Source organism: Hippocampus comes, unplaced genomic scaffold, assembly GCF_001891065.2.
Source record: "Hippocampus comes isolate QL1 unplaced genomic scaffold, H_comes_QL1_v1.1 scaffold194, whole genome shotgun sequence".
NCBI lineage: Eukaryota > Metazoa > Chordata > Actinopteri > Syngnathiformes > Syngnathidae > Hippocampus > Hippocampus comes.
In genome coordinates, this window is record NW_017805828.1 from 767,123 (window position 1) to 782,308 (window position 15,186).

The following is a 15,186-nucleotide window of genomic DNA, read 5'->3' on the forward strand; positions in this document are numbered from 1 at the left end:
TTCAATTTTATTTGGTATGCATTTGTAGCAACAGCATGATAACATTTATTTGTTTTTATTTGCGTTTTATATTCATATTGATAATTCACGTTTTGTCTTGGATAATAAAGCACGGTTATGCATAATAAATTGTATGCATAATAAATATTCACTATCACTGTATGAGGTAAGAATCAACAGCTTTTTATCACATTTACACAACACTTTATGAATACAAGTCATGAACAAATCTTAAATATGGCAGGGAATGTGTTTACTTTTTTAGTTTTGATTTTGAGCAACAAATTTGGAGTTACATCTTGGTGCTCACCAGGAATGCATAGGCAAAATTGCACAAATTTTCACTTGAAAGAATAGTGGCGATCTTGGGATTTTTTTCTGTTCAATTTTCAAACTGTGTAAATTTAATACACTTCATCTTCCGCATGTTTAGTGCCACTTTTGTAAGTAACCACGCCCCCGTCCAGGCCACGCCCCCGTCCAGGCCACGCCCCTTCCGCTTTTTTCATCACTCGCCATTGCCATGTATGTGTTTTAAATTGTATGATAATATGTCTTCTTTACGCATGCAATCACTTAGTAGGTACGGTTTCTTTTTCAAGGTTGTCTGACACTTGTCTTTTCTTCACCCGCCAAAGTGATATGCACGTTGTAACCACCCTTGACTCCTATTGGCTGTCTTTGGAGTGCCATCAGCGGTTCCCTGAGAGCTTTTGTGTGCTTGATAAAGGAGCCGGTGGATTTAATGGGAGCGCGGGATGAGCAAAAAAATCATTGCTCGCCTCACTTTAAGGCTTTGCTGTCTAAATGGGCCAACGTGTCTGCAATGATGCATGGCTCCCCATGCCCGGCTGGTAATGGTATCAGCGGCCAGTTGGCGAGCAGTGGCGGGCAGACCAAGAGGCTCGCCTCAACTGACCTCGCAGCTTGTAATATAAGCCGCAGGTGGGGCGAGGGAAGGGAAATAAAGGGGATGTAATCAATGGTCTTTGCTCAGTTTCAAGTATTGCGGGGTTTTTTTTTTTTTTTTTTTTTTTGGTGTTCGTTTATTTTACATCTTATCTTCCGACAGCTGCGTAACTTTATTGCATTCTAAAATATGCCGAGGCGAAAGCTCGGAGGCTGCAGTTTCCATAAAAATTTTAGGGCCTGGCTCTGATGCTCGCGGCGAGCCGGGAGCATCTGACGTTTAACGACTCCGCCACGACGCACTGCGCACAGCGTTGACGCCCCTTGTTTAACTAACGCCGTTGCATCTGTAAACTCCCGTCTGTGTTCAAAGTTTCTTCTTGATTCCATTTCAGCGCAGTCCTTCAAGGAGTTCTCCAAGCTGCTCAACACGGTGGAAGAGGAGAGACGACGCTTGGTAAGAACGCAGCTTAGAAACGTTTAATGATTGAACTGATGGTGAAATATGAAACTGCTAAAAAATGTTTAAAAAGAACGCTGTGCCTACTGTGAAACAAACAGAAGGTTTTGTTGTGTTCTGGGGCTGCTTTGCTATACCCGGCACAGGTTGTCAGGAATCTTGGCACAGTACAAGGAAATCTCAAGACTATCAAAGCATTCTGGGGCAAAATGTGTTCCAAAACAATGATCACATTTTCTCTCGTGGAGGCAGCACTTCACGCATTACATTTCATATCGTCTCCATCCTGTGAGAAACACCTATGTGCATTTTTGTCATTTAAAAAAAAAAAAAAAAAGTAACGTTCATGGGATATCCAAAATTCGGACCCCCCCTGAATTCTTACATGTGTCGTCCAGGATAAATACTAGGCATGGGCCAATATTGGATTCTGAAGGTATGATAACCGTGAGCAAAAATATTGGGGTGTCATGCTTTGAAAGTTATTGTTCTAAAATTACCTTTTTAAAAAACATTTAGGTTTTAAAAACAATAAAAGAATATTCACAACAGAAGAACTGTGTACCATGTGAAGTTTAAACAAATAAATAAATGGTAATATTTTTCTTCATTGAGCGATGTTTAGAACAGGTCAGTGGGATACTAATGTTGAACTTGGGGCTAACTAGGACCTGTTGTGATGTCACAAAAACATTTTCAGAAATGAGCAGCTGACAAAAGATTGACGCGGTTGTGAGATTTCACACTCGACGGGTGAGCCGGGATTGCAGAGCCCCAAAAAGTCACATTCACATTAATCGTCCCCTGTCACCCGCCGAGAAAGTGAATGCAGTTCCCCAGCTAGTCAAAAGTAGCAACTGCTACCCCTCAACGACGGCCACTTATTTTTGTTGTTTTCATCTGGCTGCTTGAATCACTTGGAGTGATGTTTATGCCTGGGCCCCAGAAATGCGTCGCTTGCCGTTCCAATCTTCTGTTTTTGCTTTTGTTCTTTTTGTGATTGTTGAGGGAAATTGTCACAGTGCAACGGAATGGCTCAATGTGAACTTGAAAACATTTTAGAACGCTTAATAATAATAAGAATAATCCTTTGTTGCGTCAGCTTTGTGTTTATCAGCCACCCACCGGGAAAACAGTAACAAGCCTTGCATCAAGATGACTCATTACTATTCAAGCGTCTCATCGCAAGAATAATACAATACTTTTTGAGCTTGGCGTGTTACTGAAATTATGGAAAACAAACAAACAAACAAAAAAAAGCGAGCATTTGTGTTTATAGCGACTTCAACATGTGCCAGGACAGATAAGACTGTCTTTTTATTGTCATGCAGTACCAGTGGGGGGTAAGAAAAAAGATACACGGTACATGGAGCCGGTCAAAACTCCAGAGCAAGCCGCAGTAACAGTTGTCATTTTTCACAGAAGATAAAGAATATATCCATGCCTACGAATCGTCTCAAATTGCGCATGTACCTGTGTTGCTCCATCATTTGTGTGCACATATTGATTTGCTCACAATTTGATGGCTTGTATCTAAAAAAAATGAACGAGTCGTTTCGAACCGCAAGGCACCACAGTACTTTTGCCACCTCTGGATATTACTGCGTTCATATCCACCCTTTCATCCTTGTTCTTACGGGAGAAGAAAATAGCAGCGATGTCTGTGCCCAAAGGTTGAGACTCGAGCGACGATGCAGACGTTGGCATTGAAGGCCAAAAAAACATTTTTTAAATTTTCCTCAGTAAAACTTTTTTTTTTTGCTTTACAATCTACCACCAAACTGCAAGCCCATAAACACTGCATACACCGATGCCGCATTTTACCATTTAGTATATTGAGTGATAAAATCTAACCTACTCACGGTTTGAAGAGATGTGCGATAATATATTTGAGATCTGTCTCCCCCGCACCCCCTCCCTGTCTGATAGTGAAAGTGCAGCAAAATGTTTACGACGGCGTTGCCCTTTCGAGCTACGGGTCACCTGTGTGCTCGCTAAAGATGAATTAGAAAGTCCAGGCGTCTTTTAAGCAATGCAGTGAATCAGCCTTTTGGCAATTTCCTCTTAGCAAATTCCCCTGTGCAACCCATCTTAACTCACCGATTCGCTCATTTGTGTGCTCTGTCTAAAATGCCCGACGATGGCAGAAGACGGCGCCAAAGCCCTAGCTAATAGGATGGTCGTAATTAGTGGCGTTGCATCGATAGTTTTGGCTATTTTCTGCTTTCTTTCGATGTCAGAGAGGAGCTAACACAGCAGACACAAACGAAAAGAGACTTTGAAATTTCAGTCAGAGCTAAAACATCATGATTTTTTTTTTGTCCAAATCATCCAGCCCTACAAGTGTTATTATCTAATGTACATGTGTCAAACTCAAGGCCCGGGGGCCAGATCTGGCCCGCCACATCATTTCATGTGCCACGCGAAAGCAAATCATACATGTCAAGTTTCATGATGCTTGCTAAAATCTCTTCCCAAATTTTTAATCATTAGATGTAATAAATAAGGGAGAAACTGTATTGTAAGAATTTTCTTGTCACCAAACCCCTCATGACAGTAACTTGCTGGTAAACAATAGTTGACTAAACCGTTCTTTATAGGCTTCCAGTCATAACGGCCCTCCAAGGGAAACAGTAAAAGAAATGTGGCCCGCGACAAAAATGAGTTTGACACCCCTGATCTAATGTGTTGCACCACCGTTTTTGTTCAGACATCTGTTGCCTCTATGCAAAGAACATGCAATGATTATTTAAAACCGGATGTTGTGACTGCGAGGCCAAGGTGCTAACTGCCATTCTACGGCGCCGCCCACCCTTTGGAATTCATTTTCCTTCTTCGGATATCAACGCAACACGGAACTTGCATCCCTCCAGCTAATCCTGAACCACAGCCATTCCAACATTGATTTGAACAGGTGACGCGACGCGTTCAGCCTAGGTGGAGGTCTGTGATCTCGGCTTGGTGATTTTGGTTTTTGGATGCCTTTCCACGCCGCGTATGGCCTCCCGCTGACCGCTTAGTTGCTGTCGAGTTTGATCAGCGCTGGACACGCGGCAACTTACACGGCAGTTGCATCGGCCATCTCGGCGTGCGTAATGAGGCGAGGACGCAATGTTCCAAAGGGACGGAAAACCTGAATTGCGAGAGAAAAAACAAGGGCAGAGTCAAAATCAGAAGAACAGGCGGAAGCAAAATCCGAAATGGACAGACGGACAGACAGACGGACGGATGGTTGGCTAGTCTCAAATCCCCAAATCCGCCGCTGAGTTTACTGCCCATCACCCTGCCACCTTGGCGCGAATGGGGCCATCGTAAATAATTTAAGATGTTTATTTATTTATTTATTTATTTGGGGGTGGAAGGGGGGTTGCACGGGTGTCTGGGCCACATCGATATAGAGTTGGAATTGAAAATGCGCGTTATTAACTGATCCCATTCCGGCCTGCGTGATTTAAACGTCCATTAGGCGAGAGGATGGAGACTCTTTTGAACGAGCTGTAAATCCAAACAAGATGAATGTGCTTTTATGGAATTTGCCATTAGACTAGCCACTCGCTGCCAATAAAGCGCTGCCTGCGTGAAATATAATTTGCTCCGTTGGTTGCCTGGCAAATTTAAAACAAACAACAAATGAACTGGGGCTGAGATAAACTTTGATTCACAATTAAAACGCAGATTGGCCAACCCTCACACGCCACATCGTGTTTTCCGCCGACTTTTCAGGATTCATTTAAAAAGAACTTGAACTTCATTTGAGCTTCTTCAAACTTTTGGATGTCCAACTGCTCATGATTTCAGTACTTTTTGCACAGCTGGCAGTTCTTTAACGAGGAGCTGAATCACAATGTTCACAACAGGTGTTTTTGTTTTTTTCATTTTTTCAAGCAAGTTATCGTTTGCCTTTCTGTGACTTTTCCAGTCTCTGTCTCTCTGTCTCTGTCTCTCTCTCTCTCTCTCTCTCTCTCTCTCTCTCTCTCTCTCTCTCTCTCTCTTTGTTGCACATGGGAAAATCACTTTTGTGTGATTACTGAATTCTGTTTTGTTACCAAACTGTGACTTGAAATCCATGGTACGGGGCAATTTTATTTTTTATTTATATATATATATATATATATATATATATATTTTTTTTTTTGTGGTATCAGAGCACACCTACTGGTTTTAGTTAAAGGAAGAATATGGAACAAATGTCTCCTGTTCATTTTATTTTGATTTTTAAAATGCAACATGTTGCAGCCAGTGAGACATTTGGAGGTGGACACGTGGGTGGAACCTTCTTGTTTTTTCTTTTCCTTTTCTGTTTTGTCTTTTTCAGAAATCAAATTCAGGTTGGTCCAGCTCCCTTTTACTCCCCTTTCACATCTGGACTCAATAAGTGGTATAAAAATAGATTCACTGATAAGGCTGTTTGCTGAAAGCCAAACATCTGACAGCAGATGGGGAAGAAACTTTGTCTTTCCTTTCTCCTCAAGCGTTTGGGATTGACTTGTTCCACAGGTCCAATTTGCTTGGGCTGCGTCCAAGCATGACGCCATTTATTGGCTGATGCCTTGCTGGGAGGCCAAGCTTAAAATTATGCCGTGATTGGCATAGACACCAAGACTTTTCAAATTCACTCTTTTTAAAGTACTTTGCTGATTTAATTCACCTGCTGGTGGTCAACTTGCCAGTTGGCAGAACAGAGGCAAAGTGCTTAATCATGGTGGAAATCGCTATCGCTGTAAAAGCAACACAGTGGTGTATGTAAAGCCAGTTCGTACCTTAAGTGGAGCTAGCGAAAACATATACAGTGAATTGCAGCATATCCACAGTTCTGTCTTCGCAAATTGGGTATCTTCATAGCTGGATCCCAAATAGAAAGGGTTCACAGGAGTGGGAAGCTAGCTGAGATTAAACAAATGTTGCAAAGCTAGCCAGTACACATACCGTCAACATTGTTTAAACACACTGCGAAGCCAGTTTAGTGCAGTTTAATGAGGGAATAAATATGTCATTAAGATAGATAAAACAAATGATGTCGGTCTAATTGAAGCAAGCTAATGGTTTATGTAAAAGTGGCTACTCCAATCGCTTCTCATAGTTCACTGGCAGCTAACAGTTTAGAATTATATACAACATATGGTATAAAGTGAAAGAATACAAATGATGTTTGTGTAACGCTTGCTATTGGTTTTAACGTAGCCAATACAGACAGTGTAAATGTGGCTAGCACAGAGATTGCAGAGCTAGCTAATTAGCCAAATCCAGATACAACATGGTGCACTGCGACAGAAGACACATTTGCACATCTCTTTAATTGTATGATGTTAGTTCCACCGGGGTGTGTGAATCGACCGTAGGTAACTTCAAATAAAGAGATTTCAGTAAACAAATATGAATAGTTTAAATGCAGACGAAAAAGTTATGATGTTTGTTGTCCATACGAGCTAGCCTCAAATCAGCTGTATCTGGTCCATGTGTTTGCTCCCTGCAATGTGATAAAGTTCTGGTCAATAAGAGTTTTTTTGTTTTCGTTCACCAGAAAACAAGACAATAGGAAACACTGGGATACAAATGCTGCAACACACGCATTTAAGACTGCTTGGGGGGGAATAGTGTTTTTTTTTTTTTTTCTTCTCGTATAAACTTTGGCAAGTCGATAAGGCTGCACACATTCGAAAGTATCTGCTCTTGTTCTTTTTTTGTGTTGTTGTTGATGGAGCTTATATGTCCACGTATTGTACCCTCAGTCATAAGTGCCAGGTTTTAATTCACATTGTAATTCACGTCTTCTCCTGCTGCTTTTTAAAATGAACAACAAAGGCCTCCTGATCCCTTAAGTGCTGTTTGGCTTTGCAGACTCCAATTTATTTCCCACGTTGACACTTTTCTTTAGGTTTACATTTCCTTCAACGGCCTTTAAACACATTTCAAAATCAACCATAACCATTTCACACCTCGGACAGAAACAACACTGTCCAAAGTACGTCTGTGTGTGGCCGAATTGTGTGTGTGTGTGTGTGTGTGTGTGTGTGTGTGTGTGTGTGTGTGTGTGTGTGTGTGTGTGTGTGTGTGTGTGTGTGTGTGTGTGTGTGTGTACAGTGACTTGGCCCTGTGGGCACCTGCTGTGCCGTCACGTGAACGCAGGAATGTTTCCAATGACCCTGAAACAACAGTGCCCAATAAAGGCAGCCGTTGTTCTCGGCAGACGTGAGCCCCGAGTGTGTTTGATGAGCGTTGGAAAACTATTTGGAGCAGATGATAAAAACTTGCAGGGCAATGAGCCTCAGCAAATTTGAGCTCAGATGAGAATATCGGCCCTAACCTCAACCGTGCAAAGAATATGTCAAATATTCGACGTAACCACGAAGCTCCAACTCGACTGTGTGGTATGGGTTGCATGAATATGGTTTCCCAAAAATAATTGACCCACTCTTGGACTGGCCATTACTCATACATTTCATTTTTATTTCGGTGTTTCTTGACATAGGCACATCTTGTAAGTTTAATTTGTTTACCTCAAGCTCATATCTCCTTTTGCGCAATTTTCTTCATTTAAATACATTTAAACACCATTAAATCATTCCAGCGTGTTTTTTTTTTCTTGTTGTCATATTGCACCAAGTACTTTTACCGGGACAGTAAAATGACATTTAGCAGGCCAAAATGACTCCATACCATCAATTCTAAGTATCGGCATTTGTGGGGAGGATTGCAGTGAAAATGCACCAACTCTGTCGGAAGGGGCCGGTGTTACGGTTCAACTGGCTTCCAGATTAACTTGCTCCCGTTTTCAGCAGTGGCTGAACCTATGAACCCATGATGACAAGAAGTGAAATTACGCTTACCCTCTGTAACATGAATTGGCGCACTTAAATTGGCGCAACATTTTTGATCCTACATCCACTTAAGTGCCTTGGCCAGGTGGCACAAGTTAACCTTCACCTTGTGCTCAATGTGTCCGCCCATTTCAAGTGGCTTCTAGGAAGAAACTTGGGCTTATAGTGCGGTGAAACCAATGATGACAAGTATAGCTATGCATAGATGGAAACGGAATTGATATAAAAATAAGCATAAGCATGCTTGCAGCAATGATGCATATACTAATCTCAAAGCTAGCATTAGCACTGTAAACAAGCCAATGTTAGCCACAGCTGCTAAGAGCGTAGAGTGGTACTGAGAACCTCCGCGCAGTCGAATATTTTTGGGTATTTTCGTACAATGGTTAGAAATAGGCGTTTGCACCGTTGGAGTGAACATAGCCAACGCAGGTGAGGCACGCGATTACCCTCACTCGCGGATAATGTAAATTTATCCGCTCAGAGACCACCTTCAACCCACTATTGTGCGTCTGTGTGACAACCACCCCAACCGTCCCTCAACCCCTTTACCAAAATCTCATTTCACGACCCGCACCACAACTTAGACCTGCTTTCACACGATCTAAAGTCTAATCTAACTTCCGTCACCAAATTGCCAGTTGCGCTGGGGCTGTGGAATAGAAAACTCCCTCAGTGCGCCGGAAGGCCTAATGAGGTGCCAAATTCCCAAACGCGATAAAGTAGAATGGCCCTGGCATGAAAATAAATACGCGCAAGTGTGCCTGTCTACGAAAATAAGGCCCCTAAAAATTTACGATAAAAGTGACAATGTTGCCATATTAAAGCCATAAAACAACACAATGCACTTGCAGTGTCTGCACCAAACAGATCGCAGTGAGAAAAGCTGAGCAATATTTACCATGTTCTGCACTGCAGGCAGATTTTTTTTTTCTTTAGTTCTGTAGCCTACATCTCCAACAACACTGGAGTGCGTAGCCCTTTAATGTCAGCGTAGCTAGCACGCAGCAAGGAATCTGTTGCTTCTGTTGGGCGCATCACACAGCTGTAGGGAAGCGGTCCACATCAGCCCCCAAACTCCATTCAACGGGCATCGCAGTCAAAGAATCGCGCGGGATGGGCGAGAGTCCTCGGGGAGCCACAGAGCAGCTTCATATCAGGTGCTTTGCGCACTTGTTCAACGGCTTACTCGCCAATGCAACGTGAGGCAAGCGTGTCACGTCGACTGTCCGTGTTGTATTGCAGCAACACGGTTTTTTTAATTTATTTATTTTTTTATTACGCTCCTTCTTGACTCACTCATGAAGAATTCATACTGGGGAGGCGTTGCTTCACATATAAAGAGAAATTGCACAGCATTGACCTTTCCGACTTGGATAGTTGCTCGTGTGCGAGCGAGGGAAATATAAGGCGGTAAAAACATAATTGTATCACATTAAACACAGTTGTGGTTACAAACGGCGGACTGCTAGGCTAGTCCTCGTTTTTACTCGGATACGAGCACGGTGTCCTTGCCCTGCCACGAATTGCAAAAAAAATTTAATCGGCCCCCTAAAATAAGTCCAGATTTTTTATATGATAAATATACCAGAAACGTAAGTTGCATATCTGTAATGAAATTATTATTTTTTCCAACAAAAGCCTTACTGTTGCTTTTGTTGTGTTATAATTTGAGATGTCATTAATTGTCTGAGTCTTTGTCGACATGTTTGTTTCTGTTCCTAAAATGCTGGTTTTCTCCGCTTTTAGGTCACAAACCGCTATTTTAGGTGAAACCAACTCAAATTCTACTTACTAATTACGAGAGAACGACAATCTTTGATTTTCTGGTGAAAGAAGAGAGTCTACTCTTTGTTTTTGGTCGATTCGATGTATACAGTATATTGCCGTAGAAGACAATATTCTTGGGCTGCAATTATTTTAATAATCGATTAATCTGATGATTATTTTGTCAGATAATTGGTGAATTGGATAAATTATCACTTTATTCAAGCCTAGGGCATTATTATCCGTCTCAAAATGAATTTTTGACAGAGATTTCAAGAAATATCTTTCCGAAGTTATCGATGAATTTGCTCAGCGACTAGTTGCCGATTAATCGAGGCGCCCCTATGAATCTGGAAAGTCAAAACGCTCCCAAATGGCCTGGCAAATGAATGGGTTCATATCGGCAGTTGTTAAGGTTTTTCAGTTTGTGGCGAAATAGCTCTCGACTAACCTTGCTCCAGGTGCCATTTGTGGACCAGATAAATATTTAGCCGTACAATCGCATGGTTTCGCCCTCCCTCACTTGTCTCCAATGCCCCCCCCCCCACCCCTCCCGAAACCAATCTACACGCCGCGCTTTTTTAATAAAGGTCATTTCACACCCTCGGCATGAAATGGGGGATTTTATTCGATCATAATGACGAGGGTGGAATGTTTATTAGGCGTTCATTTGGCGGGCGCGCGTGCTTAGGACTACTTTAACGAGCCAGGCTAATTTCTTCAGGGCGCGGCGTCTGTCGTTGTGATTATAGGTGCGAGCGGCCCCTATATTTCTTTTATGCCGTGCTGCCGGCGATCATTAGCGGGAATGTGGCTCCAGACGAAGGGACGGGGGAAACGATTTTGCTCGTCGGCAGCCGACGACAGCGCGTTGACGTCGCGGCGTCGAGATGAATCAATGCCGACCTACCTGTGAGTAGATGATGCCGAAGAAAGGTTCAAATTGATACATGAAATGGGGGACATGTACCACAAGCGATGATCTGGAAATATTTGAATATTGTTTCATCTTGCGCGGCTCTTCAAAATAAATGGCTTCATTGCCTTCTTCACCTCCTTCCTTTCCTCAAACTGGCTTTTTATTCATCCTGACATCCTTCCTTTGTTTGGATCTATTTTTTTGGCCGTCCTTCCTTCCCTCCCTGACTTGCTTCCTTCTTTCCTTCTCTCAGACCTACTTTTGATTCATTCGTCCTTCCCTAAAGCAACTTCTCTGCCTTCCTTCTTGTCCTCTTTCTTTTCAACCCTACTTTTTATTCACGCATGCTTCCTTCACTTGAATCTCCTTTTCTGCCTTGGTTTCTTTCTTCCCTCCTTCCTTCCAATCTTCTTTCCCTCAAACTTGCCTTTTATGTACTCTATGCATCCTTTCTTCCTTCCTCCCTCTCCTGAAACCGACTTTCCTGCGTTCCACCCATTCCACCCTCCTTCCCGTCTTCCTTCCCTCAGACCTGTTTTTATTCATGCATACTTAGATCCTTCCTTCTTCCCTTCCTGCCTTCCTTGGTTCCTCTATGCCTTCCATTCATCAGACCCGCTTTTTATCCATGCATCCTTACTTCCGTCCTTCCTTCACCAAAACATTCCACATCACTTTTTTTTTCCTCTTTGAATTGAAGCTGATTCTGCTAAATCAATGTTTAGTTGAACATGGCATATCCACTTTGCTTGTTCCTGCAAAATGCTGTTGTTTTGTCACCTCTTGACTTCTCAACACTTTATTGGCTCAGCAGACCGCCTGCTCGCAGGAACCACTTCGACTTAAAAAAAAAAAAATCAATATCAGACTGAGAGCTTGCTCCTCGTTACTGATAATGAGTCATAAATATGCCCCGGACAACATGGCTAATAATGGATTAGGAAAAAGGCTTTTATACTGTGTGCAGTGGAATTACGGTAGTTATTATCCTGTGTAAGGATGCAAAATGTGATTCTTGATAATGGTCTCGTGGAACTTACTTTCAATTTCTTTCACATCGAAAGAGATTTCAAATAATGTAACCGCTATTTCTCTCCCTCATAATCGTGGCAATCTGAGATTCGCCTCCTAATTTTGATTTTCAACTTAAAAATGGTTGATAGCGATGCCGACTTGGCATGACGAGCAGGAAAGATCCAATGTTTTTTTGATTTTTTTTTTTTAATAATAATGATTGAGGTCTATTCCTTGTTGGTTATTTTTGCACAAATCCCTTTCTACCTCCGGTGTAACAGGACTCCATGCATGTAATTGCATTTTTTGCGTATCAATTTGTCTTCATTGTGAAAGTGAAACGGGGCTTCGTAAACTTACCACAAAGTGTTATTTTAAGAAGTGTAAAGTTGCATAACGCGGTTGTTGTCTCTGTTTGCGTAGGAAGAGCTGCAAACAGTTTCTTTCACACGCGGTTTCCAAAGCTCTCTGCACACAACACTCGAATGAAAGACTCAACGTGACACTTAGCGCGGGCTCCCTTTGTGCACTTTGTAGTGTTTAATGAGCCGCTGGTGGTCTGAGGAAAAACACGTTCAGCGGCAGAAGCTGAGCTCGCTGTGATTCCGCCGCACCTGCTCCGTAATGAAATTCTTCAGTGCTGCCGCGTCCTTTCGAGCATCGCGGATTTAATCCGTTTGAGAGAAGCGGCTACTGAGGGCATCCGGAACAATGCCAACTTAGCGGGCGAGCCTTGGATAAGGTTGCCTTCAGTTCAGGTGTAAATATGCCCAGTTGGTTTACTGCAAAGACAACTGGATCCAATTGGGATGTTTTTGTGCTGTGAACTGAATGAGCGATGTTTGATGCATGATCCAGTTTGCTTCATTGCAAGGGCTTCCGGTGAGCTGACCAATGAAACGCATGTGCAGTAAAGCCCCCGGCTATTTGCGGCAATTTAAACCGTAAATATGGCAGCACAGAACGTCCCCGGAGTGTACAAGATTGTGTTTGCTGGAATGTCTTATTTTGCAGCTCCGAGTAGACATCATTGGTGCATTGGCGATAAATGCCCTTACAACCAATCACCGATTTTGCCTAAAATGCAAAATATCTGCCAGTCACATCCAGCCTATCGAATCGGTGGTAAAGTCAAATCCAAATACTTGTATTTCAAACTCGTCTTTCAAGAGGGAAAGTGGATTACAGATGATTTTGAAAAATATCCACGGAAAATATACAAGTACCGTATTTTCCGCACAATAAGACGCATCGGAGTATAAGGCGCACCTTTGATGAATGGCCTATTGTAAAACTGTTTTCATATATAGGGCGCACCGCACAACAATAGTGGCCGCAGTTGTGTTATATGTCCCCTAGATGGAGCTACGCTAAAGGGAATTCAATACAATACAGCTTTATGTATATAGCGCTTTCACAAACGCTGCAGCTATAACAAAGCGCTTTGCAGAACATTTAAAATACTACGTCCAAGAAATCAGCATATTGATTCATATGTAAGACGCATCAGATTATAAGGCACACTCTGTCGGCTTTTGAGAAAGTTTGAATGATTTTAGATGCGCCTTATAGTGCAGAAAATACGGTACTTGTGCATGTGGCTAAAACTTTCCGTAACTTCCACTAACAACCCAGGCTAAACTTGCTTCCTCCCTGACAAACACGGAGGTTAATCTCTTAGGATGTTTCAATCGAACATACCTGTACTTCCTTGACACTAATTTCCTCTCAGCCAGAGCTTTGACAACACACTGTTACTTGCATTAGACCACCGGTCGCCGAGCAACAAGCATCATCAAGTGTGTTTATGCAGTCTTGCAATTTCAATCGGTTTTCACCATTTTTAACTAAAATGTATTGCAGATAATGGGAAAGCAGTTGCAGGTGTGTGCTTATCGCATCTGCCTCATTGTCGAAAGGTTCAAGGTTCGAATCCCGGCTGTTTTTGAGGTGGTCCTCCGGGGGGAAAAAAACAAAAACAAAAAAAAATCTTCCCTGTAGGCGGTTTACAACCATCCGTTTCGGTCTGCGATGTATTAAAAATGCAAATGTTCTGAGGTTGCATGGGCAACTGATTACAAGCTAAGGAGAAGTACACATTCTTTCCTTCACGTTTACATTGCAGGCGTTAATCTCTGGCCCTTATCAAGCTGCGTGTTTAACTGTCCTGTCTGTTCAAGTGGAATTGGACAAGCGAGCGCTATTAGATGTCTCCATTGGAAAAGCGCAACGGCACACACCGCAGGCTCAATTAGACGAGCGAGCACAGAGGAGATAAAGCGTCGGAAATGACATTAGCACACCGGCAGATTACTCCCGGTGCACGTAGGTAACACCGCGACTCGGTGGGGTGGGGGGGGGCGGCAGGGGGATTACAAACGGGCACCGTTAGTACGACCGCCAAACGTCCTCCGACGATCTCAGGTGGAGTGTCGCGCAAAACGCTCTCGTGGTTATGCCGTGATTTTGTAATTTAAGACCGTCATCTGTGCTGTTTTTTTTTTTTTTTTGTATACATGTGCACAGGCGATGCCAAAATGAAACTGTCACCCCTGGCGAGGAAAACAAGTGACGAAAGGGTTGACCTTATCTCCAATGGAGTGCATACATCACATGCTACGCTAATGAGCGCTAGGCCAATATTCCAGCAAGTGTGAAGAGAAAAAGGCTGTCGCCTCAGCCAATTTGTCACTGAAGCCTCGCCGTCTGCACATTTAAAACCAAGCCACATTTTAATGAGCGCTGCAGCGGAAAAATTATATATATATATATATATAGAAAGGGTTGACCTTATCTCCAATGGAGTGCATACATCACATGCTACGCTAATGAGCGCTAGGCCAATATTCCAGCAAGTGTGAAGAGAAAAAGGCTGTCGCCTCAGCCAATTTGTCACTGAAGCCTCGCCGTCTGCACATTTAAAACCAAGCCACATTTTAATGAGCGCTGCAGCGGAAAAATTATATATATATATATATATGTATATATATATATATACATCAGTCACCTGATGCATGATGCTTGAAAAGCATTTGAGCATTACACTGAAAGAATTTGAGTCTGAAGTCAAAAGTGTTTGAGCATTTCACTCTACTCAACGCTCGACAAATGCTCAACAATGTGTCACCTGCAAGCTTTGCAATGCAAGGCAGGCAGCATCACAACCATGACAGCATGTGAAGTGAAAACCTGTTTTGTTTTACTATGCCGCCTGCTACCAGGTATTCTATCTTCGATCTTCGATCTTCGATCTTCAATCTTCTATCTTCTATCTTCTATCTTCAATCTTCAATCTTCTA

The 15,186-nt window shown here is 42.6% G+C and overlaps 1 protein-coding gene across 4 annotated transcripts in view; it reads left to right on the plus strand.

The window, feature by feature from the left end:
- The window catches only part of arhgap42b (Rho GTPase activating protein 42b), a 61,515-nt gene that overhangs the window by 13,497 nt on the left and 32,832 nt on the right, over nucleotides 1-15,186 (plus strand). For all 4 annotated transcript variants that reach the window (XM_019887312.1, XM_019887314.1, XM_019887311.1 and 1 more), the window contains exon 3: nucleotides 1,305-1,366. In XM_019887312.1, coding sequence (XP_019742871.1) covers nucleotides 1,305-1,366 — 62 coding nt within the window. The remainder of the gene's footprint in view (nucleotides 1-1,304; nucleotides 1,367-15,186) is intronic.